The 26,891-nt window shown below is 39.1% G+C and overlaps 1 protein-coding gene across 1 annotated transcript in view; it reads right to left on the bottom strand.

Moving 5' to 3' along the window:
- Positions 1-26,891, bottom strand: part of FSIP1 (fibrous sheath interacting protein 1) — a 194,021-nt gene that overhangs the window by 95,823 nt on the left and 71,307 nt on the right. Inside the window, exon 7 of the mRNA XM_053697687.1 lies at positions 11,125-11,223. Within this exon, the coding sequence (XP_053553662.1) occupies positions 11,125-11,223 (99 nt within the window). The remainder of the gene's footprint in view (positions 1-11,124; positions 11,224-26,891) is intronic.

Genomic DNA, 26,891 nt, shown 5'->3' with positions numbered 1-26,891 from the left:
TACTATTCACATATAGGGAGGATGGGTGAAATGACCTAATAATTACTATACGAAGGACAATACATGACAATGCAGCGTGGACCAACGGAGTAGCAATTAAATTATTACTTTTCAATCAGGTGGGGTGGGATGCAGAATGGACACGGTATCTTATACTGTTGAGTTAAACATTGTTAAATATTGGCATTATGCACCAGACTGTTATACGTTCTTAAACTGTTGGAATTTAATTACAACTTTCATCTGATGTATAAAATGTTACATAGAAAGCTAATCACTAATAGTTCTGAGCATCAGAACGAGGAGAAGCCCCTTCCTTGCTCAAGCAAAAGTAAATTTATGCTTACCTGATAAATTGATTTCTTCTATGGTAAGACGAGTCCACGGATTCATCCTTTACTTGTGGGATATTATCCTCCTGCTAACAGGAAGTGGCAAAGAGCACCACAGCAGAGCTGTCTATATAGCTCCTCCTTTAGCTCCACCCCCCAGTCATTCGACCGAAGGTACAGGAAGAAAAAGGAGAAACTACAAGGTGCAGAGGTGACTGAAGTTTAAATCAAAAAAATATAATCTGTCTTAAAATGACAGGGCGGGCCGTAGACTTGTCTTACCATAGAAGAAATCAATTTATAAGGTAAGCATAAATTTACTTTTCTTCTATAAAGGAAAGACGAGTCCACGGATTCATCCTTTAATTGTGGGATACAATACCAAAGCTACAGGACATGGATGAATGGGAGGGACAAGACAGATGGTTAAACAGAAGGCACCACTGCTTGAAGAACTTTTCTCCCAAAAATAGCCTCCGAAGAAGCAAAGGTATCAAATTTGTAAAATTTGGAAAAGGTATGAAGCGAAGACCAAGTCGCAGCCTTACAAATCTGTTCAACAGAAGCATAATTTTTAAAAGCCCATGTGGAAGCCACCGCTCTAGTAGAGTGAGCTGTAATTCTTTCAAGAGGCTGCTGTCCAGCAGTCTCGTATGCCAAACAGATAATGCTTTTCAGCCAAAAGGCAAGAGAGGTAGCCGTAGCTTTTTGACCTCTACATTTTCCAGAATAGACAACAAACAAAGAAGATGTTTGACGGAAATCTTTGGTTGCTTGCACGTAAAACTTTAAAGCATGAACCACATCCAAGTTGTGCAATAGACGCTCCTTCTTAGAGGAAGGATTAGGACACAGAGAAGGAACAACAATTTCCTGATTAATATTCTTATTAGTAACAACCTTAAGAAGGAATCCAGGTTTGGTATCAGCATGGAAAACAAGATAAGGCTTTCCAAGATAGTAGCCTTTGGATTCGCAACAATAAAGATTTACGCAATATCTTATGATAAATTTTCCTGGTGACAGGCTTTCGAGCCTGAATCAAGGTATCTATGACCGACTCCGAGAAACCCCGCTTGGATAAGATCAAGCGTTCAATCTCCAAGCAGTCAGCCGCAGAGAAACTAGATTTGGATGCTGGAACGGACCTTGAATCAGAAGGTCCTGTCTCAGTGGCAGAGTCCATGGTGGAAGAGATGACATGTCCACCAGGTCTGCATACCAAGTCCTGCGTGGCCACGCAGGTGCTATCAAAAACACTGAAGCTCTCTCCTGTTTGATTCTGGCAATCAAACGAGGAAGGAGAGGAAACGGTGGAAACACATAAGCCAGGTTGAACGACCAGGGTACTGCTAGAGCATCTATCAGTACTGCCTGAGAGTCCCTTGACCTGGACCCGTAACGAGGAAGTTTGGAGTTCTGATGAGACGCCATCAGATCCAATTCTGGTGTGCCCCATTGCTGAATCAATTGTGCAGACACCTCCAGATGGAGTTCCCACTCCTCCGGATGAAAAGTCTGACGACTTAGAAAATCCGCTTCCCAGTTCTCCACCCCTGGGATATAGATTGCTGATAGATGGCAAGAGTGAGTCTCTGCCCATCTAATTATTTTGGTAACCTCTATCATCGCTAGAGAACTCTTTGTTCCCCCTTGATGATTGAAATATGCTACAGTCGTGATATTGTCCGACTGGAATCTTATGAATCTGGCCGACGCCAGCTGAGGGCACGCCTGAAGCGCATTGAATATCGCTCTCAGTTCTAGAATAGGAGAGCCTCCTCCCGAGTCCACAAACCCTGAGCTTTCAGGGAATTCAAGACTGCACCCCAGCCCAATAGGCTGGCGTCCGTCGTCACTATGACCCACGCTGGCCTGTGGAAACACATTCCCTTGGACAGATGATCCTGTGACAACCACCAAAGAAGAGAGTCTCTGGTCTCTTGGTCCAGATTTATCTGAGGAGATAAATCTGCATAATCCCCATTCCACTGTCTGAGCATGCAAAGTTGAAGTGGTCTGAGATGCAAGCGAGCAAATGGAACTATGTCCATTGCCGCTACCATTAAGCTGATTACCTCCATACACTGAGCCACTGACGGCCGAGGAATGGAATGAAGAGCTCAGCAGATGGATAGCATTTTTGATTTCCTGACCTTCGTCAGAAAATTTTTCATGTCCACCGAATCTATAAGAGTTCCCAGGAATGGAACTCTTGTGAGAGGGATAAGTGAACTCTTTTTTACGTTCACCTTCCACCCGTGAGATCTTAGAAAAGCCAACACGATGTCCGTGTGAGACTTGGCTAGTTGGTAAGTCGACGCCTGGATTAAGATATCATCCAGATAAGGCGCCACAGCTATGCCCCGTGACCTTAGAACCGCCAGAAGGGACCCTAGCACCTTTGTGAAAATTCTGGGAGCCGTGGCCAACCCGAAGGGAAGAGCCACAAACTGGTAATGCTTGTCCAGAAAGGCAAACCTGAGGAACTGGTGATGATCTTTGTGGATAGGAATGTGTATATATGCATCTTTTAAATCCATGGTGGTCATATATTGACCCTCTTGGATCATCGGCAAAATAGTCCGAATGGTCTCCATCTTGAAGGATGGGACTCTGAGGAATTTGTTTAGGATCTTGAGATCCGAAATTGTTCTGAAGGTTCCCTCTTTTTTGGGAACCACAAACAGATTGGAGTAGAACCCTTGCCCCTGTTCTGTTTTCGGAACTGGGCAGATCACTCCCATGGTATATAGGTCTTCTACACAGCGTAAGAACGCCTCTCTTTTTGTCTGGTTTACAGACAATTGAGAAAGATGGAATCTCCCCCTTGGGGGAGAATCTTTGAAATTTAGAAGATACCCCTGGGTCACGATTTCTAAAGCCCAGGAGTCCTGAACATCTGTTGCCCAAGCCTGAGCAAAGAGAGAAAGTCTGCCCCCTACTAGATCCGGTCCCGGATCAGGGGCTACCCCTTCATGCTGTCTTGGTGGCAGCAGCGGGCTTCTTGGCCTGTTTACCCTTGTTCCAAGTCTGGTTAGGTCTCCAGATTGACTTGGATTGAGCAAAAGTCCCCTCTTGCTTTGCGGCAGGGGAAGAGGTAGAGGGACCACCTTTGAAGTTTCGAAAGGAACGAAAATTATTTTGTTTGGTCCTCATCTTATTCGTCTTATCCTTAGGAAGGGCATGGCCTTTCCCTCCAGTGATGTCTGAAATGATCTCTTTCAGTTCAGGCCCGAATAGGGTCTTACCCTTAAAAGGGATAGCTAAAAGCTTAGCCTTTGATGACACATCAGCAGACCAGTACTTAATCCATAACGCTCTACACGCTAAAATGGCAAAACCTGAATTCTTTGCCTCTAATTTAGCCAGTTGAAAAGCGGCATCTGTAATGAAAGATTTAGCTAGCTTGAGAGCCCTAATTCTATCCAGAATATCATCTAATGGGGTCTCAACCTGAAGAGCCTCTTCCAGAGCCTCGAACCAAAAGGACGCTGCAGTAGTTACAGGAACAATGCACGCTATAGGTTGACCCTCTAATTTTTTATCCATAGGATCTTTTAAAGCACAACTGTCCTCAATAGGTATAGTTGTACGCTTAGCCAGGTTAGAAATAGCTCCCTCCACCTTAGGGACCGTCTGCCACGAGTCCCGCACGGCGTCTGATATGGGAAACATTTTCTTAAAAGTAGGAGGGGGAGCGAACGGAATACCTGGTCTATCCCACTCCTTAGTAACAATTTCCGAAATCCTCTTATGGACCGGAAAAACATCAGTGTAGGCAGGAACCTCTAGAAATTTGTCCATTTTACACAATTTCTCTGGAACTACAATAGGGTCACAATCATCCAGAGTCGCTAAAACCTTCCTGAGCAATAGTGGAGGTGATCTAGTTTAAATTTAAAAGCCGTCATATCTGAGTCTGTCTGAGGGAACATATTTCCTGAATCAGAAATTTCTCCCTCAGCCAGCAAATCCCTCACTTCAGAACATTGTGAGGGTACATCGGATATGGCTAATAAAGCATCAGAGGGCTCAGCGTTTGTTCTCACACCAGGCCTACTGCGCTTCCCCTGCAACCCAGGCAGCTTAGATAAAACCTCTGTGAGGGTAGTATTCATAACTGCGGCCATATCTTGCAGGGTGAAAGAATTAGACGCACTAGAAGTACTTGGCGTCGCTTGTGCAGGCGTTAATGGTTGTGACACTTGGGGAGAATTAGATGGCATAAGCTGATTCCCTTCTGACTTTTAGTAGCTAAAATATGTTCTTTACAATTTATTGACCTTTCAGTGCATGAGGGACACATTCTAAGTGAAGGTTCCACAATGGCTTCTAAACATATTGAACATTGACTTTCCTCAATGTCCGACATGTTGAACAGGCTAGTAATGACTACAAACAAGCATGAAAACACTTTATTTAGTGGAAAAAAATAACAATCTTAAAAAACGGTACTGCGCCTTTAAGAGAAAAAAAGCATACACGTTCTGCAAAATAGCCTAAACATGCACCAAAGTTTTCAAAATTTTGTAAGCAGACACAATATATGTACTTAAGATTGCCCCACAAGGTATTTTAACAATTAACCCTTTAATGTGCAAACCAGATTGAAAATAGGCCCAGATCCGGAAAAAACACCCTCAGCACCTTGCACAGCCCTGCTGTGGCCCTACCTGCCCTCAGGGATAGTAAATGTGGGGTTAAAGCTTCAATTTGGCGCAAAACATCCACCAGGGCCCTCAGGAGTTAGCTTGCTGAGAGAAACTAACTGCGCATCTGAAGCGCGAAAATAGGCCCCGCCCATCTAACTCGATGTCTCCAGCCTCAAAGACCCACACCAGAGCGGTTATAACTAGCCATGTGGGTTCTGAGACCGAGAAATTAAGCCATGTGTGCCCTCAATAAAGTTGCCCAAAACGTTAAAGCACTCCCAGATCATAAAAACGTTTGCCCACAAACATTTACAAGTCAGTGTCAACCATATTTGTAATTAGCCCCTTATGCAAGCTTAGTAATGCCCTTCTTATAGCTCAAGGATTACTGCTTACCCTTACCCTCCTGGGTATAGTGTCAGCCTTTCTGAAATACACAGTCTCTCCAGAAAAAATATGACTGAACATGCCTCACTGCTGCATAGCATGAAAACGTTCCTCACACTGAAGTTTCCTGTACTCCTCAGCTTCTGTGGGAACAGCAATGGACCTTAGTTACAAATGCTAAGATCATCATCCTCCAGGCAGCAGTCTTCATCCATCTGCTGCCTGAGAGTAAATAGTACACACCGGTACCATTTAAAATAACAAACTCTTGCTTGAAGAAATTAAAAACTAATATTTTATCGCCTCTTTCACTTTACCCTTCCTAGTACTTAGAGTAGGCAAAGAGAATGACTGGAGGGTGGAGCTAAGGGAGGAGCTATATAGACAGCTCTGCTGTGGTGCTCTTTGCCACTTCCTGTTAGCAGGAGGATAATATCCCACAAGTAAAGGATGAATCCGTGGACTCGTCTTACCTTTATAGAAGAAAATACTGTTATTTAGCATACTGAGAAACATCTTTATAAAGGCTTTTCTACTTTCTCATTCTGACTACAGTATAGATTTTTATGCAAAATCTGATGGAGCTGCGCCTCCAAATAATGTAAACTTTCTTTTGATATGAATAAAGCTTTTTTTTTTTTTTTTTTTTAAAAGGCACTTAGCTGCATCTAGGCGTATGAGAGGAAGTCACTCCTCACAGAGACCTGTACAGGGAGTGCAGAATTATTAGGTAAATGAGTATTTTGACCACATCATCCTCTTTATGCATGTTGTCTTACTCCAAGCTGTATAGGCTCGAAAGCCTACTACCAATTAAGCATATTAGGTGATGTGCATCTCTGTAATGAGAAGGGGTGTGGTCTAATGACATCAACACCCTATATCAGGTGTGCATAATTATTAGGTAACTTCCTTTCCTTTGGCAAAATGGGTCAAAAGAAGGACTTGACAGGCTCAGAAAAGTCAAAAATAGTGAGATATCTTGCAGAGGGATGCAGCACTCTTAAAATTGCAAGGCTTCTGAAGCGTGATCATCGAACAATCAAGCGTTTCATTCAAAATAGTCAACAGGGTCACAAGAAGCGTGTGGAAAAACCAAGGCGCAAAATAACTGCCTATGAACTGAGAAAAGTCAAGCGTGCAGCTGCCAAGATGCCACTTGCCACCAGTTTGGCCATATTTCAGAGATGCAACATCACTGGAGTGCCCAAAAGCACAAGGTGTGCAATACTCAGAGACATGGCCAAGGTAAGAAAGGCTGAAAGACGACCACCACTGAACAAGACACACAAGCTGAAACGTCAAGACTGGGCCAAGAAATATCTCAAGACTGATTTTTCTAAGGTTTTATGGACTGATGAAATGAGAGTGAGTCTTGATGGGCCAGATGGATGGGCCCGTGGCTGGATTGGTAAAGGGCAGAGAGCTCCAGTCTGACTCAGACGCCAGCAAGGTGGAGATGGAGTACTGGTTTGGGCTGGTATCATCAAAGATGAGCTTGTGGGGCCTTTTCGGGTTGAGGATGGAGTCAAGCTCAACTCCCAGTCCTACTGCCAGTTTCTGGAAGACACCTTCTTCAAGCAGTGGTACAGGAAGAAGTCTGCATCCTTCAAGAAAAACATGATTTTCATGCAGGACAATGCTCCATCACACGCGTCCAAGTACTCCACAGCGTGGCTGGCAAGAAAGGGTATAAAAGAAGAAAATCTAATGACATGGCCTCCTTGTTCACCTGATCTGAACCCCATTGAGAACCTGTGGTCCATCATCAAATGTGAGATTTACAAGGAGGGAAAACAGTACACCTCTCTGAACAGTGTCTGGGAGGCTGTGGTTGCTGCTGCACGCAATGTTGATGGTGAACAGATCAAAACACTGACAGAATCCATGGATGGCAGGCTTTTGAGTGTCCTTGCAAAGAAAGGTGGCTATATTGGTCACTGATTTGTTTTTGTTTTGTTTTTGAATGTCAGAAATGTATGTTTGTGAATGTTGAGATGTTATATTGGTTTCACTGGTAAAAATAAATAATTGAAATGGGTATATATTTGTTTTTTGTTACGTTGCCTAATAATTATGCACAGTAATAGTCACCTGCACACACAGATATCCCCCTAAAATAGCTATAACTAAAAACAAACTAAAAACTACTTCCAAAACTATTCAGCTTTGATATTAATGAGTTTTTTTGGGTTCATTGAGAACATGGTTGTTGTTCAATAATAAAATTAATCCTCAAAAATACAACTTGCCTAATAATTCTGCACTCCCTGTAGAAAAAGAAGGAACAGAGTAAACCTACTCTGGCTTTCTATTTTAGGGCAGCAACAATGTTAGGAAATCGCAGCAAGGCCCACCTCCAAAGTTCCTAACTGCTTTAAAGCCACCACTACTCTACTGAAGCGATTGACGTGGATTACAGCTATACCCAGAACACAGGAAAGATCAGAGCAAACCTACTCTGGCTTTCAAAATAATAAAGTCTTGCTTGTAGCGAAGAAATTCAGACACCAAAAACTTCACCTCCTCCATTGACAGAGGGAAAGAGAATGACGGGGGTTTGTAGGAAGGGGAAGGATACTTAACAGTTTGACTGTGGTGCTCTTTGCCTCCTCCTGCTGGCCAGGAGTGATATTCCCAACAGTAATTGAGGACGACTTGGACTTACCATATCTTAGGAAAGAAAAAATATTATCTATAGCAAACGTCTTGTTTATTTATATTACTAATAATAGTAATTTAACAGTCATAACATTTTACATGTGGATTGTTTTTATATTTATTGGAAAAGAAAATGGTTTGCATGTTACCTTATTTAATATAAAATCGTATTATATAATGTTAAAATAAAATGTAAAACTTTTGTTACATCACATGGTTTATTAGTCATATTAAATCATACAAATAAGTAGCACCAAAAGAATAGTCTGGTGTAATACAATACTGACTATTGCAGATGGTAAACATTTATAAGTTAAACTAATGCTTTATGCAATAAGGTTAAATGAGAATAGAATATGGGCATTTATCACTTAGAGTGCACTAAACACATATTTTTCCAGGACACAGTAAATATTTTTAGTACAGTCTTCCATTTCTCCTGGAACAACCTTAAACTGTAGCCATTATGCATCTGTTGACATGCCAATTGCATTCCAAAGCACTAAAGAAAACCATGGTAATTTTAAACCATGTACATAAGGACACAAGTGGCCCAGATAGACTGAGCAAGATGAGGGTCACAGACGGTACTGCCCCTTATCAATAAATACCATACTCATTAAAGAATTCCCCTTACTGCCCCACTCATAATGTTTTCTACAGATGAACCCCCTGCTAACTGAAAACTGCAATGGAACCTGAACAGTTGGTCGCTAGTCAAGCAGATCCAGTAGATGGAATTCTATTATGCTACTGTTTTATTGAACTGTAACCTTGAATGGGTTTTCAGGAATGTCTGGCCCCCCTTTTTGTTGTAAATTAGCAACACTAAAATTCTGAATCAACCTGAGTATTTATAATCTAACTATCCGAAAAAAATAAAGCTACTACTGATAATTATGTTATTATTTACATACAAAAATATATAGATAGTAAACAAATACCTACCATTAAAAGTTTTCTTAAGCTTTCATATACTGTATTACATTTCCTACACACCCAAAAAAAATAATAATAATAATAATAATAATAATAATAATAATAATAATAAACTGTGGGTTCTTATTATCTTCACATCTAGGATCTCCTACCCAGACAACCCTCAGTATTAAAGTTTTTTTTATTGCAAATAACACGGATTGACTTTACGCAGATTTCACTTCACCTGTTACCATAGGTCAGTTAAAAGAGTTTATCAGAAAATCATCGGTACTAGTCTCTGAATATGAGATAACTGTTTCTTAACATATAAGCTTAGTACAAACATTCATGTTCATATATTTTAAGACCTTACTGAAGTATAATTCTACAGTGGTTTATTCCTTAAGTGATGGTCAATTTTAGATTATAAGAATGTTGCAATGAAAAATATATTAGTTTGCAAGTGAAACCACATTATTATTTTTTTAAAAAAAGGGTATAAATATTTTATAATAAAAGATGTATAATCCTAATTGATATTGTCTGTTCCTCTGCCCCCTTTATTTCCTCTTTTGGCTGGGTTGTGATGTAAAGAGCATGTCCCACCCACTCTTTACATAGGCTTTCTAAGGGTTTTAAAGGGGCTGGACTTTGTCAAATGACACACATGTTGATTGGATGTTCACTGGAATTGTCATAAAAAAAAAAAGAGTTCATCCAAGTGGGCCAGCATAACATTGCAATAGAAGCATTACTATATGCACTAATTTAACCCTTACACAGATAGATTAAAATAAAAAGGTACATGTATATACTTTTTTAATGGCAAAGATTAAATATATGGCATTTAATTAGTTAAGGTTTACCATCACATTAAAGATTCAAATATTCTTCTCTATAGTACCCACTGGTGTATTTATTTTTAATAATAATTGAAGTGGTTTTGTAAAATATTAAGTTACATGAGTTGATAAATATTGTGCATTATGGTTTAATTTGTACTCTTGTAAACTACTCTTTTTATGAGAGGTAATAAACCATATGAAAAAATTGTTTAGGCTGGGCTATCCCACATTTTTGCGAATGTTGGTATACATAATATGCTGTCTTGTCGGGCACTTTAAACATATCCCGGTTAAAGGCGCTGCTCTTTACTTAAGGGCCTATGGAACAAATAATCTCAAACTGACTTGAATATCACAGCCTGCCCTGGGTACTGTGTGCCTATCAAAGAACAAAACTGTGGAGCTGGATTTTTTGTAATATCAGCCAAGTTCAATCTATGATGTCTCCAAACAACACATTAACAATCTGGCTCTTTAATAAATAACAATACTGGTATGTTAATGGCTCAACCAAATAAACTGTATTCCATGGGCAATGTGGAATCCAAATTCTCTAACCAAAACATTTCATTTTTTTGTATTCTAACAATAAGGGATACAGAATAACTGGGGGAGAGTACATCAGATTAAATCTATCATTAAATAACTGCAATATTTATAAGCAATTTAGGCCTACATTATTAACCAATAATTGTCCTGCTATTATCCATTCTAAAAGTACTTAGTTTATCCATCAAGATAACCCGAAAAGACAATTAAATATTGCTGATATTTAAAAACTCGCAATCCATAGTTTTGACCAGGAATTGCAAGTACTGGGGTACACACTTAACCCACTGACATATTCTTCACAAATCTAGGTACAAGCGACATAGATTAACCACCCGTCAAAGAAAAACTGGATAAAACACAGGTATATGTGGAAATATACCCTGGTCTCCTTATTGAAGCTAAATGAGTAGAACCTAACACAGATATCAAAAGGGGCTTGATAAATGAGTAACCTGTCACTATCACATGTAGAGCCAGAAAATATATTTTGCCAGTAGCCAAAGTCTGCTTCCCATTACTTGCTTGGAACAGAATTTCTATTACAATTTTGGCTATTGAGCAGCTGACGTGGGTGCCTTATAGTTATGATCTGATGAAAGTTAAGTTAGTTTTGTGTTAGGATCCAAAAAAGTTATCACACAACTATTCTGTTTTACTGGATCCGTCTACTAGTTTGGATGCATGATGCCATATTCAACTACTGCCAAACCATGACTTGTTACCATAGTGATTATTTAATGTAGAGTATTGGTGTGTGTAGAAAAAACATACCTGACATGGGCTCATGGATATCATCTTCATTTTCCTCAAGAGGGAGCTGAGTAGGAAACAATGGAGATGATAATTTACTGAGCATGGAGCTGGTTGTGTCTGTTAATTGAAAAAAACAGACTGTTTAGAATTAAGAATTAACACATTATTAAATACAGCAGAATGACATAATCAATAAATGCACAATAAAAAGACAATGCAAAAACACTTAACCTGCATTTTAAATGAGTCACCTGTATCACATTCCAAAAATTCACAGGGTAAGACAGCACCTCACTTCAAGTTATGGGGCACGGAAAAAGGGTTAGCCAGACCCCAATATCATAATCATTTTTCAAGAAGCCTCCAAATGGTAAATAAAAAACCTTTATTTATACAGGGTCCATGATACAGCAACAACGTTTCAAACCAGCGATTGGTTCTTAGTCATGTCCAAAATGCATTTGTGTATATACTGTGAACTCTTGCACATGCTCAGTCGGAGATATGTCTCAGAAAGCGTACATATAAAAAAGACATTTTAATAATGGAAGAAAACGGGAAAGTTGTTTAAAATTTTGACTTCAGTGTCCTTTCAAATGGATATTAAGGGCTCCATGTACTAAGCAGTCAGCGAGCTACCCGCAACAAATCTCGCGTCAAAACTCGCAAACTGATATGTACAAAGCCGTCAATTATGTTAAAACTCGCATCTTTAAAATTGCGAGCGTACTTATCCGCCAAACCTCGCTACCGCTCCATTTTTCACTGTAATTAGACACATTTGGCCACCAACTCGCCAAAAAACGAATGTACTAAAAAATCTATTTGTCCGCTCGCTACAATTTCCGCTCCCACCTCGCTATTTTTGCCTCGCCACCTTTTAGGTGGCGGGCAAGGTACAAAACAATAGGAAAGTCAATCTAGACGCCAGTCTAGACATATATAAAAGGCAGTAATATCAGCATTGTACTTACAGCATAACTGGCGTCTAATTTGTCTCTCATTTCCATGTACATAAATTGCGCCCAATTTGTCGACTGTAATTAAAGAGTAATCTATTTAAATTTGTATTCTTAGTTGTCAATCTTTATAATTATTTTTATATTAATATTTATATATTATCAGATCCAGATGAAGCCATATCCAAATTGTAAATAAATATTACAAAAATAACGCTCTGTTATCACTCTTCAAAAAATTTTGAACAATAATAAAGTTGTTTAGATAAGTTGAACTTTTATAGGAGCAAAATTCTATTCCCGCGACTACTATGATGTTCGTGACACCTTGCATGTCACGTGTTAATAATTGGCCAGACAATTCAACTGAAAGTTAAGTACCATCAGCTTAGTCGCGGCGAGCGAGGCGTCAAATTTATCAACAATCCGCAACTGCTCGCGGCGGGCTAGACTTGTCTATTTATTGGGGGAATATTAGTACATAGCGACAGCGGACACCATTTCGCCCGCGGCGAGTAACGGCGAGTTTATCCGCGTCTACAATGACGGATGAATTGACGGCTTAGTACATGGAGCCCTAAATTTCAAAGTTTAGAGAGAGTATGCGATTTTCAGTTTTCCTCTGTTATCAAATTCTCTTGGTATCCTTTGTGAAAAGCATACCCAGATAGGCTCATAAATAGCAATGCACTAAAGAGAGCTAGCTGGCGATTAGTGGCTACACGCATATGTCTCTTGTCATTGACTCACATCACCAGATGTGTGCCGCTAGGTCCCAGTAGTGAGCTTTTGCCCTGGAGCTTTAAAGGGACACTGAACCCAATTTTTTTCTTTTGTAATTCAAAAAGAGCATGCAATTTTAAGCAACTTTCTAATTTACTCCTATTTTCAATTTGTCTTCGTTCTCTTGCTATCATTATTTGAAAAAGAATGCATCTAAGCTTTTTTTTGGTTTCAGTACTCTGGACAGCACTTTTTAATTGGTGGATGAATTTATCCACCAATCAGCAAGGACAACCCAGGTTGTTCACCAAAAATGGGCCGGCATCTAAACTTACATTCTTGAATTTCAAATAAAGATACCAAGAGAATGAAGAAAATTTGATAATAGGAGTAAATTAGAAAGTTGCTTAAAATTTCATGCTCAATCTGAATCACGAAAGAAAATTTTGGGTACAGTGTCCCTTTAACTCTGTATTTAACTCTTCTGTAGGTGTTAAACAAGTAGTTATATGCAAGCAGCAGTGCTAAAAAAAAATCCTTTTTTTGCACTTTTATGTACTTTTAAAGCAAAGCTGAAAGTAAAAACATTCCAAATTTCTCATGAAATTATTCTATGAAAAATATTTTATATATATAATTCGGCAATTTTACAAAAACGTATCTCTCTTAAAATGTCCTTTACTTGATTTTACTTTTTGTTTTAAATGTTGAGCAAAATGATTATTTTAGCAGCATATGTTGTGTATTATAACAGAAATAAGAAGCAGATATTTTATAAATAACTGCACCCAACCTGTATGGATAACATGTCAATTTGCAGATGTCTTGGGGTTTTGTGATGAGTCAATGGGCCTAATAATCGAAAGTGCCACAAGGCGGTAAGATATTCAAAAGGGATCCATCACAATGTTTAAATGCAGCCTCGCTGAGAACCGTTTTACCATACATTTCAGTGGGTGGCGATGCTTCTCTGATACTGGTGATATATTCAAAGCAGCATTGCCACCAACATTGAATGTGTAATGTAAATGATCCTTTTGCACAGTACTGCATGACAATACAATTTACATGTGTCAACATTAAACATATCAATAATACACCTATAGGAGCTGGGGGATTGTGGGTATATGACATTTGTGTATACATTATTTAATGTATTGTATAGTATAATGTTATAATATGTATGTAAACTGTGTGATTGTACTAATCTTTTATTGTGTCATTAAGTGTGTATTTTTACAATAGTAATTTGGAAAAAAACTAAACCCCCCTCCATGAAAGCCCCAAAAAGGAGAAAATTAGCCAAAAAGCTAAAGAAACTGCTATGGTCTTCTGCAACTCTTTGAAGACCAAGAGGCAAAATAAATTATTATCAAAAAACCCTTTGACGAATTATAATCCTTTTACAAGTCAATATCTAAACTAAGTAAGATACCAATAAAATAATTCCTTGTAATGGGACAAAGAGATGGACTATAGCCTCCTAATTGATGATATCTTCACTGACGAAGTCCAAAGAAGGCCAAAATGATCGTCTGGGGTTGCATGTTCCTTGGAGGAGGAGGATTGCCTGGTATTTTAGGGCTGGACTGACCTTGCTATAAGAAATACTTCAGGAACGTTCTCCTCTGTGAATAACACATTGTTCATTTCTAGTAGAGAGCTTCTCTTTCTGTAATTTATTGATAAATTAAGCATTCCAGTTCATAATATTTTACCATACTATGGTGATTTTTGACTTAGTTGTACATAGTATACATTAGCATTTAAAAGGACATGAAAGCTAAAATTTCATGGTTCAGATAGAGTATGCAATCTTAAGAAACTTAATTCTCTTGGTATCTGTTGTTGAAATGCACACCTAGGTAGTCTCAAGAGCGGCAATGCACTACTGGAACCTAGCTGTTGATTGGTGTCAAAACACCTATCCAGATGTTCAACTAGTTCCCTGTACTGCATTTCTGCTCTGGAACAGATTTTTCAACACAAAATAAACAAACAGAGAATTAAGCAAATTTGATAGTAGTAGTAAATTGGAATGGCTTTTCAATTTTTTTTCAAAAAGTCTGCAAACAATGTTTCAAAATACTATAGCTGGGATTTAATATTAAAGAACAATCCAGGGATAGACTCCTTGACAAGTTATTGGAATGTATGCTTATGGTCTAGATTGTAAATTCCTACTGGAATAGGGCCCTCAATCCCTCCTGTATGTGTTTGTAAAGTTTGTCCTTTATCTTACAAGTCTTGTATTGCTTTATTTAAATGAATTGTATCCATGGACAGCGCTGCGGAATATGTTGTCGCTTAATAAATAAAGTATAATAATTGTCTCCTTTTCTGCAATCAGTCTTAGTCATCATTTAAATATGCATTCAAGAGCTAAAAGGCACATTCCAATTTAAATTCTATTCTTAAAATCTACATAAGAAGCATGGATGCTGGCAGAAAGTGCTGTTTTGATTGCCATGTATAACAACATCTATGCACGTGCCAGCAATCTAAACACAGAAATGTAATTTTGTCTGGGATTATAACATTACTGAAACTGAACATTAGAAGCCACGGAGTTTGAAAAATATGTGATCATCTCAAGCAGACATGTTTCCCGCAGGATGGAAAGAGCTGTTTTTTTGTGTTTAACTCCAATCCAAACTTGAATAATACCAGCTAGACTTGTTAGTCAGAGAAACCATAAATACATGAAGCTGTAGAGTAGTTTATAGAGTAGCATTGCACAATGGAATTAGGCAATGGGAACATTTGGGGTCAATATGCAAATGTGAGAAAGTACAAGGGGCTTGACTAGTAGGGTACAGGAGAAAAGAAATGGAGTGGGTTGGCAGACAAAAGCAAAGCATTGTGCATTTGAGGATACTGGAATATTCAGAGAGGAACAATGTAAATTAGGCTTTAGTGCCTTAGAGGCCTATTTATCAAAGGTATTGCAGACCTGATCCGACAGAGCGGATCAGGTCCGCCAGACCTCGCTGAATGCGGAGAGAAATACGCTCTCCGTATTCAGAATTGCACCAGCAGCTCACAGGAGCTGCTGGTGCAACACCGCCCCCTGCAGACTCGCGGCCAGCAGGGGGTGTCAATCAACCAGATCGTACTTGATCAAGTTGAATTGTGGCGATTGCGGTCCGCCTGCTCAGAGCAGGCGGACAGGGTTATGGAGCAGCGGTCTTTAGACCGCTGCTTCATAACTGCTGTTTCTGGCGAGACTGAAGGCTCGCCAGAAACACGGGCCCACAAGCTCCATACGGAGCTTGATAAATGGGCCTCTTAGGGGCATATTTATCATTAAAGTGTGAGCAGACATGGTATGATGTAGCGTATCATGACCGCTGCACATCGATAAATGCCATTGCTGACAGCATACGCTGTTGGCATTTATCATTGCACAAGCAGATCACCAGAACAATACCCCAAGCACTAAGTAACATGCATATCAAACTCCAATACAACTCAATCAATGTAGACAGTAAAGATAAAACTCAACTAATTAATCACCAATGCTATAAAACTAAAAAAGATGTAAAACACTTAAATGGACACTAAACACAAATTGTAAACTACATTATTATGAACCTTCATATATAAGAATAATTTTGCAATGAAAACTGCAGCTTTATTTTGTCAAATGAGTATATTGTTATGTTTATTCTTTTTCACTGATTTCGCTGTCCCCTGAACAAAAGAACCCTGCTAACCAATCACAAACTAATATTCAGATATAGCATAAACTCTGTTTGCACATCTGCAGACTGGGGTAGCCTGCTCTCTTGTATTCCCTTAAAGGGATACTAAACCCAATTTTTTTTTTTCATGATTCAGAAAGCGCTTCAGCACTCTGGATAGCGCTTGCTTATTGGTAAGCCACCAATAAGCAAACATAACCCAGGTTCTCAACCAAAAATAGGTTGTCTCCTAAGCTAAACATTCCTGTTTTTTAAATAAAGATAGCAAGAGAACTAAGAAAAATTGATAATAGGAGTAAATTAGAAAGTTGCTTAAAATTGCATGCTCTATCTGAATCAGGAAAGAAAATTGTGTTAAGTATCCCTTTAAGGTGGTTTAGCATTGATTCAACTTAGTTAACATTGAAAATAATGATTTTCCTATAATAATTGTTGATGCAAAACTGATAATCCACCTTTTAAAAGCATGTGACACCACAGAAGCTTGGGGAGGGAGGGAAAAGTAAACAAAAGCTTGCATAAATTGCATTAAAGTATTAACCCAAGCCTCTCTGGGAGAAAGTGAAACAGACACATTTTAAAGATGTATTTTACAAAACAAGACTGCAAAATAAATAATATATATTCTAATAATGTTTCACTTGCAATAATGAAACATTTTATGTGTGTTTATGTAATGTCAAGTTTAATGGTCCTTTAAAAATCAAAGTACATGCTCCCTCCAAAAATCTGTATCTATAAATTAGATACCAAATATATCCTTATACATGTAATCTATTTAGATAAGCACAATATTGGTAAATGCCCCCATTAACATAACTGCCATGAGTTAAAAAGATCCTTCAACTAATGACTATTGATATTCGTATCAGTTATAAGGGAGGCGATTTACTAGTCTCTCATGGTTAAATACATCAATTATTTAAAAAGTAGGTTATTTCTGTGCGAGCCTGAATCAATAGAAATATACGGCAATACAGCACAATTTGGAATTCTTGGAGCAAGACAAACACATTGTGTAAAAGCAAGTGAGTTAGAAACAAGCTAGGTGACTTTTTCTCATATAGCCATCCTTTCCAAACTATGTGAAACTGCACTGGTATATTTATTTGTATTACTAGCTACATCTTTGCAAGAAATGTTGTTTAATCTTATTGATAATCCATGTTTTTCCTGTGATAAGAAATGATGAGTTATTAACTTAATTAAAACAGCCTTGAGGTCTCCCACAAGTGGTTGTGCATTAGATATTGTCCTTCTAGAGATGACACTGATGAATTGTGCAAATGCTTCATAAGGGACACAAGCCCATGTGCCTGACAGATATTCCAAATGTAAGAAGTTATTTCCTTAGTTTTGAAAAAGAAAAGAAAAAGTGAAAGCAAGCTCAGTGGAGCAAGCGATATTAGTGCTCCACTGAGTAATACAGGCGCACGGTTTTGTGCGCTGCTACTAGGAGTAAAACGCAATGGGAATGCGAGCTTGCATTAGCATTGCTAGGAAGCATTGTGCTCACGAGAGAGCACTTTGCAGTGAAGGGGTAAGAAGATTATTATTATTATCAGGTATTTGTAGAACGCCAACAGATTCCGCAGCGCTGTAAACATAGTCAGTAGAGCAGTGATGGCAGCATACTTTTAAATATATATGTATATGACTATATACATATATGTATATATATTTATTTATGTGTTAATATGTGTATATACATGTATATATTTATGTGTTTATATGTATATATACATATATTAACACGTCATTAATATAGATGGATATAGTCATATACATATATATTTACAGGGAACACACAGTTCCCATAGACCTCAATGTAAAGGCACTTTTTAGTGCCGTTTTTTTTTTTCACCTCACACCCACTAACTTTAGACCCCAAAAACTGCCTAGTGAAGTTGTTTTTTTATTTTTAAAAAAAAATGCTACTTTATTTTTAATAAAAAACTATAATGCCCGCTCCACTTGTAATGGCTGGGATAATTTGGCCCTCCACTTGTAATGGCTGGGATAATTTAGCGCTCCACTTGTAATGGCTGGGATAATTTAGCGCTCCACTTGTAATGGCTGGGATAATTTAGCCCTCCAGTTGTAATGGCTGGGATAATTTAGCCCTCCAGTTGTAATGGCTGGGATAATTTAGCGCTCCACTTGTAATCTGGCCCTAAATACTTTAGTAAACCATTTTGCTTCAGCTAAAATGAAAGCCACTGGGGATATATTGAATCCATATTCAGCCATATAACAGCATAAGCCAAAACTAGGATGCTATAAATTATTATCACTAATAGTTTGCAATTAACTAGACTAATGGTTCTAAAAGCATTTTCCAGTGTTTTAAACAAGGAACAGACTCAATTATTATTTAAAAAAAAAACATATGGAAGGTTAAACATAAAAGACCATTTTATCTGTAATAAAAAACATGAGTTCATCTATAAAAATCTAAATGGTTGCTCTACATTGTTTATATATACTGGTCAGAAACCCTATAAATTAGGTTCAATTACAGCAACCTCTAGAAAAAGAACTTCTCTTACTTTATTGAACAAGGGCCAAGGACAATATGCAGATGGAGGAAGAGGGGAAAAGGCATAAAAAATAGAGTGAAAAAGCTCTCACTGTACAAAGTAGTTAGAAGGAAAGTTAAACAAAATGACAAACTTCAAACATTCTTTGTAGTGAAATTGAACAAATAAAATTTGTGAGGCGGACAGAATTTGCTCAAAGAGCCATTAAAACAGATATTGCAATAGAAAAATACACAAAGCTGCATTATATAGCACAGAGTATTACAGCAACACATAATGAAGTAACAAACATTCATGCAGGGTTGGGAATGTGTAGGTGAGGGGCATTCAGGCACCTAGAATCCGTTTGTCTCTAAGGGCCAAATTCTCTAAACCTCTCTGGCAAAGTTTTGTCAGCACTGTAAGGTCCCTCAATGAATTTTAGATGTATAGTGAAAAAATGTTGCTATCGTTTGTATCCTTTGTTGAAGGAGCAGCACTTTACTACTGGCAGCTAGCTGAATACGCCAGGTGAGCTAATGACAAGAGCCATATATGTGCAGCCACTAATCAAGAGTTAGCTCCCAGTAGTTCAGTGCTGCTCCTCAGAGTGTCTAGGTATGCTTTTGAATAAAGAATTAAAAAAGAACAAAGCAAATTAAATAATAGAAAGTTGTGTTCTATCTGTATCATGAAAGACAAATATTGTCCCTTTAAAGGGACATTATATACTAGATATTTCTTTGCATAAATGTTTTGCAGATGATCCATTTATATAGCCCATGCAGCTTTTTATTTAAAAAAAAAATATATAGTTTTGCTTATTTTGAAATAATTTTCAGACTCCTAACCAAGCCCCAAAGTTTTAGGAGAATACCGACGTATACCTACTCCAGCTTGCTACTGTTTGTGTAGTGTCTTTTCATATGCAAAGGAAGGGGGGGAGTGTCTGATATTTCCCACTTGCAGTGGGTGTTCCAGTAACCTTTTAACAGAGTTAAACTGGAAGCTTCTAAGAAAGTTTTTAAACGGTTTTATACTGGATTTTTATATCATTATCTGTGCATATTATTCTTTATAGTAGTTTCTTTTACCTGCAGTTATATGAAAATTAGTGTATACTGTCCCATTAAAGTTTGAGTGAACTCCAAGGATTTCAGACCCCTGACCAGCCTACACACTGCACAGAGAATGGTTGCAGGAGCTCATTTATATTAATTCCTATTTGGCTACAGTAAAGATGATAGGACAAACACCATACAAAAAGCTTTTAAAAGAGTTTGTCCCTGGACTGCAAAATGACAGTTTAATTGCTTCTGAAACATGCATTGTGTATGTAGATCTTACAATAAATAAATACAAATATTTGATGTCACTTTCATCATAGAATCTAAATCCCAGTCAATACACTCACTCATCAAGTTACTGTATTTATCTTGCCATCTGTACAGGAGAACATTTTAAGTAATAGCAGTAATCTAAATAAATATACAGGGATGGAATTGAATCCTGTCTCAATTTTTGGAGACCCAGAAACTATACACTGTCCCCCCAGCTGGTATTAATGGCAGGTCTTGTTAAAAATCCTGATGCTAAAATAAATAAAGAACAATAGAACATTTATAAAATAAATATAACAGCAGCTGTATATCTTCAGAAGGCAATTGATTGCAGATCTCTTTTCTAGTCGGAAAACAGCTTTAATATCAGAATCACAATCTTGCTCCAGCCAGAGGTGGGTCATAACCTCCAGCATTTTCCACTGAGCTTGAAATTGCCAGTCCCATGGGTGACTCAGGTACAGCCATCAGATTGGTTAGGATTTGTGCCCACAGCCAATCAGAGGCTGATACAAGACTAATGTACGACAGCGTGCATTTGAGGTTAGCAAAACAATACTGAAGGTAGAGGAGACTTCTGCATTTTACAGAAGAGGAAAATAGGAGCTTTTCAAGGAAAAATGTTCTTTTAATGTAAATAGCATTCTGTTTGGCCCTTAAAGGGACAGTACACTGTAAAATTGTTTTTCCATTAATGTATTTTACATGTTATACCAACTGCAGAGTATAAAATATTTGAGAAATTCCATTTTCATGCTTATTTGTGTATATGAAGTAGCTGATTTTGTGCTTTGAAACCACAGCCTATTACAATGGGTTGAACTTAAAGGTGATATCAGATCTCATTATGTTCTAAGTTTTTGTAAACAGATTTGCTTCCTTATCTTTTATTTGGCTGGAACACCAAAGCTCAATACATAGAGAGAACAATGGAAAATTATAATTTTATTACTTAACTATCCTGCATCCCACTGAGAGTGTAATCTCTTCTGCTGGCTGTGTATACTTAGGCTATTCAATTGCCTATACTCCAGTATTAATTTGTTCAGTGAAGGTGGCGATACCACAGGCTAAATCAGCTATTTCAAATGCTGAAATAGGAGTAAAGGAGCTACTTGTAACCAATTTAATACACTCTAGCAGGTTAAAAGGATCATTGGGAATAATTTAAAGGGGAGAAATTTTTGGGGTGAACTGTCCCTTTAAGGACCAAACCACTTTTCCCTTTTCTGACCATTTGTAACCAGGGCTATTTTTACATTTCTGCTGTGTTTCTGTTTAGCTGTAATTTTCCTCCTACTCATTTACTGTACCCACACATATTATATACCGTTTTTCTCACCATTAAATGGACTTTCTAAAGATACCATAATTTTCACCATATCATATAATTTACTATAAAAAAATTAGAAAATATGATGAAAAAATGAAAAAAACACACACTTTTTCTAACTTTGACCCCCAAAATCGGTTACACATCTACAACCACCAAAAAAACACCCATGTTAAATAGTTTCTAAATTTTGTCCTGAGTTTAGAAATACCCAATGTTTACATGTTCTTTGCTTTTTTTGCAAGTTATAGGGCAATAAGTTCAAGTAGCACTTTGCTATTTCCAAACCATTTTTCCCCCCTCAAAATTAGTGATAGTTACATTGTAACACTGATATCTGTCAGGAATCTCTGAATATCCCTTCACATGTATATATTCTTTCTAATGACACGATGAGTCCATGGATCATCATCATTTACTATTGGGAATATCACTCCTGGCCAACAGGAGGAGGCAAAGAGCACCAGAGCAAAGCTGTTAAATATCACTCCCCTACCCACAATCCCCCAGTCATTCTCTTTGACTGTAGTGCAAGGAGGAGGTGAACTTTAGGTGTCTGATGAGAAGTTTTCTTCAATCAAGATTTTATTATTTTTTTAGCAGAGTAAGCTTACTCTGTTCTTTTCTGGGGTCTAGCCTAGTCCACATCAGTCTCTTCAGTAGGGCAGTGGTGGCTTTTGAGCACTTGAGAACTTGTGAGGTACAATCCTCACTATGTTTTCTCAAGAATCTGCTGCCCTAAGTAGAAAACCTGAGTAGGTTTACTCAGTTTTTCTCTCTTCACAGGTCCATGTTAGGTGCTGCACTCTCTCAAACCAGGTGAGTTGTCATGCTGCCGGACAGCACTTTCAGGTAAGTGCCATTTTAATTTTCTTTTTCAAGGAGATTGTCGGCACTTGTTACAGCTAAAAACTGTCTTATTTAATATGGGACTTTATTAAACCTTCATGTTTGGGGTTTCTTTTAGGCAGTTTTGGCATTGAGACTGTGAGGTGATTTATGGTGGCTCAGTGTGTTATAGTAGTTTTTATACTTTAACGTTTGGTCATTGAGATTACTGTTGTAAGCCATTTTGTTTTGGCAGATAGAGCTCTGTAACCGCTCTGTATTTGAAAATGAGCTGCAGGACAGGTAGGCACCTCAGTAAAGCTACTGAGGTGTATAGGTAGCCTGAGGTCTATTTGGTTTGTTGCGCCAACATACATTTCTATTTAAAGACACAGTACACATTTATTTTTTATTTTCAAATAAAGAATTTTTACACTTTATCCTTATTTATTACATAAGATGGATCAAGAGGCTTTTAAAACCGTTATCCCAGGCGAAGTTGCTGCTTGTCAGTTATGTTTTGATGCTCAGGAGGAACCCCCAGTTCCTTTTTGTTCCTCATGCATTGAGAGAACTTTAAGTTATAGAGATAAAACATTTGACCATGAGCCACCATTATCCCAGGCAAATGCTGTTCAGGTGTCTCCTGTTGCAGATATGCTGCAGCTTTCTCCTCAAGTGTCCCAACTCTTTCAGTCTCCACATACTGTGCCCTGTGTTTCCTCTTGCAATCCTGTAGGATTTTCTCTACAAGATATTGCTTCCCAGGTATCCCTTGCGGTATCTGAGGCCTTGTCAGCTTTCCCTATGTTGCAGGGAAGGCGTAAAAGTAAATTTAAGGAAACAGTTAGTAAGTTTTCTGATCAAGTTCTGGCTATCCAGAGTGTCCCTTCCCATAAGCCTGAGGAAGAATACATGTTGGTAGCATCTGAGGGGGAAATCTCAGACTCAGACAGTGTAATTCCTTCTTTTGATGCTGAAGTGATATTCAGATTTAAGCTAGAACACCTTCGCTTATTACTTATGGAGGTTTTGGCTCCTTTTGACAACTCCGACACAACTATCGTAGTGAATCCTAAAAATTCTAGTAAATTGAACAAATACTTTGATGTTCCATCCGCGGTGGAGGTTTTTTCCGGTTCCTGACCGTGCTGCAGAGATTATTGCTCGAAAACTGGAAAGACCTGGTATTCCCTTTTCTCCATCTCCTATTTTTAAGAAGATGATTCCTATAGCGGATTCTATTAAGGAGTCGTGGCAGATGGTTCCTAAGGTAGAAGGAGTAATCTCCACTTTGGCCAAGAGGACTACTATTCCCATAGAGGATAGTTGTTCTTTTAAAGATCCAATGGATACAAAATTGGAGGCTTTACTAAAAAGGATGTATGTCCACCAGGGTCTACAATGGCAACCTGCGGTGTGTATTGCCAGTAAGCGCTGCGGCTTAATGGTCTCTTCAGACGGATACCCCTCTTGATGAGATCCAGGACAGGATTATTAAGGCTCTCAAGTTAGCCAATTCCTTCATTACAGATGCTTCCTTACAGGTTATTAAACTGGGAGCCAAAATTTCTGGTCCTAGCCTGCAGGGCCTTGTGGTTAAAATCCTGGTCTGCGGATGTTTCATCTAAATCTAAGCTCATGGCTATTCCTTACAAGGGTAAGACCTTGTTTGGACCTGGTTTGGTGAAAATTATCTCAGATATTAATGGAGGGAAGGGTTCTTTTCTTCCTCAAGATAAAAAGAATAAGCAGAAGGGATGTCAGAGTAATTTTCGTTCCTTTTGTAACTTTAAAGGCAAGTCTTCCTCCCCTTTCTACAAGCAAGATCAAGCCAAGCCTTCCTGGAAGCCCAACCAGTCCTGGAATAAGGGAAAGCAATCTAAAAAGCCTTCAGCTGATTCCAAGTCAGCATGAAGGGTTGGCCCACGATCCAGGAGCGGATCTTGTAGGGGGCAGACTCTCTCTTTTTTACCAGGCTTGGATAAGAGATGTACTCGATCCCTGGGCGGTGGACATTGTCTCCCAGGGATACAAAATAGACTTCAAATCTTTTCCTCCCAGAGGCAGGTTTCTCCTCTCCAGATTATCTGTAGACCAGATAAAAAGAGAGGCGTTCTTACATTGTGTCAAGGACCTTGCTGCCCTGGGGGTAATAGCTCCAGTTAACTTCCAGGAAAGGGTTCTGGGATTTTACTCAAATCTGTTCATAGTTCCCAAAAAGGAGGGAACTTTTCAACCAATCCTAGATCTAAAATGTTTAAACAAGTTTCTCAGAGTGCCATCCTTCAAGATGGAGACTATACGCTCTATTCTTCCCTTGGTACAAGAGGGTCAGTTCAAGACAACCATAGACCTAAAGGATGCATACCATCATGTTCCCATTAACAGGGACCATCACAAGTTTCTGAGATTCACCTTTTTGGACAATCATTTCCAGTTCGTGGCCCTTCTATTCGACCTTGCCACAGCTCGCAGAAGTTTTTCAAAGGTTCTGGGGGCTCTTTTAGCTGTGCTTCGATCACGGGGCATTGCAGTGGCACCTTATCTGGATGACATTCTGGTTCAGGCACCATCTTTTCAACAAGCAGAATCTCATATGGACATCTTGTTGTCTTTTCTTCGATCCCACGGATGGAAGGTGAATCGGGGAAAAAAGTTATCTGGTTCCAGCTACAACGGTCGTATTTTTGGGGACCATAATAGACTCCCTGTTAATGAAGATTTTTCTGCCGGAGGTCAGAAAAAGAAAGATTTTCGACTCTTGTCTTGGCCTTCAGTCCTCTCCACGGACGTCAGTGGCTCAATGTATGGAGGTAATCGGTCTGATGGTGGCTTCCATGGACATCATTCCGTTTGCTCGGTTCCATCTCAGACCTCTGCAGTTATGCATGCTCAGACAATGAAAAGGGGACTATATGGACCTGTCTCCGCGTGTAGATCTAGATCAGGCGTCAATAGACTCTCTTCCGTGGTGGCTTTCTCAGGATCATCTCTCCCAGGGTACTTGCTTCCGCAGACCCTCCTGGGTGATTCTGACCACGGATGCCAGCTTTCTACGTTGGGGAGCAGTATGGGGTTCATTGAAGGCTCAGGGCTTATGGACCCAGGAGGAGTCAGTCCTGCCCATAAACATCTTGGAGCTGAGAGCAATCTTCAATGCTCTTCTGGCCTGGCCTCAGTTAGCCTTAGCCCGGTTTATCAGATTCCAGTCGGACAACATAACCTTGGCGGCCTAAATCAACCACCAGGGGGAACTCGGAGTTCCTTGGCCATGACAGAGGTGGCCCGAATTATTCAGTGGGCGGAGACCCACAACTGCTGTCTTTCTGCGATCCACATCCCAGGAGTGGACAATTGGGAAGCGGATTTTCTGAGCAGACAGACTTTTCATCCCGGGTAGTGGGAACTTAATTTGGATGTGTTTTCCAGCTTGACCCTCAAGTGGGGGCAGCCGGAGTTGGATCTCATGGCTTCTCGTCAGCATGTCAAACTTCCGAGATACAGCTCGAGGTCAAGAGATCTGCAGGCATTTCTGATTGTGGCTCTGGCAGTTCCTTGGAACTTCAGTCTAGCATACCTATTTCCTCCGCTCGCTCTCCTTCCAAGAGTCATTGCTCGAATCAAGCAGGAGAGGGCGTCTGTAATTCTCATAGCCCCGGCGTGGCCTTGCAGGATTTGGTATGCAGACCTAGTGGAAATGTCATCCTTTCCACCTTGGAGACTTTCTCTGAGGAAGGACCTTCTACTTCAGGGTCCCTTCCTTCATCCAAATCTTGTTTCTCTGAAGCTAACTGCTTGGAGATTGAATGCTTAGTTTTATCTAAGCGTAGATTTTCAGAGTCGGTCATTGAGACCTTGATTCAGGCTCATAAGCCTGTGTGTGGCATAAGTACTTTTGGAGTAGAGTAAGGATTCCTAGGATTTTGTCCTTTCTCCAGGATGGTCTGGAGAAGGGTTTGTCAGCAAGTACTCTAAATGGTCAGATTTCGGCATTGTCTATTTTGTTACATAAGCGCTTGGCGGATGTGCCAGACGTGCAATCATTTTGTCAGGCCTTGGTTAGAATTCGGCCTGTGTTTAAACCTGTTAGTCCTCCATGGAGTCTTAAACTTGTTCTTAAAGTTTTACAACAGGCTCCGTTTGAGCATTTGCATTCTTTAGATATTAAGATGTTGTTATCTTGGAAAGTTTTGTATCTTGTTGCTATTTCCTCTGCTCTGAGAGTTTCTGAACTCTCTGCTTTACAGTGTGATGCCCCTTATCTTATATGTCACTCTGATAAGGTGGTTCTGCGTACTAAGTTTGGTTTCCTGCCCAAGATTGTTTCGGTGAAGAATATTAATCAGGAAATCGTTGTACCTTCTTTGTGTCCTAAT

Source organism: Bombina bombina, chromosome 1 (assembly GCF_027579735.1).
Source record: "Bombina bombina isolate aBomBom1 chromosome 1, aBomBom1.pri, whole genome shotgun sequence".
In the NCBI taxonomy this organism is placed as follows: domain Eukaryota; kingdom Metazoa; phylum Chordata; class Amphibia; order Anura; family Bombinatoridae; genus Bombina; species Bombina bombina.
The sequence above is the reverse complement of the archived record's forward strand: the minus strand, read 5'-3'. Positions and strand labels throughout refer to the sequence as shown.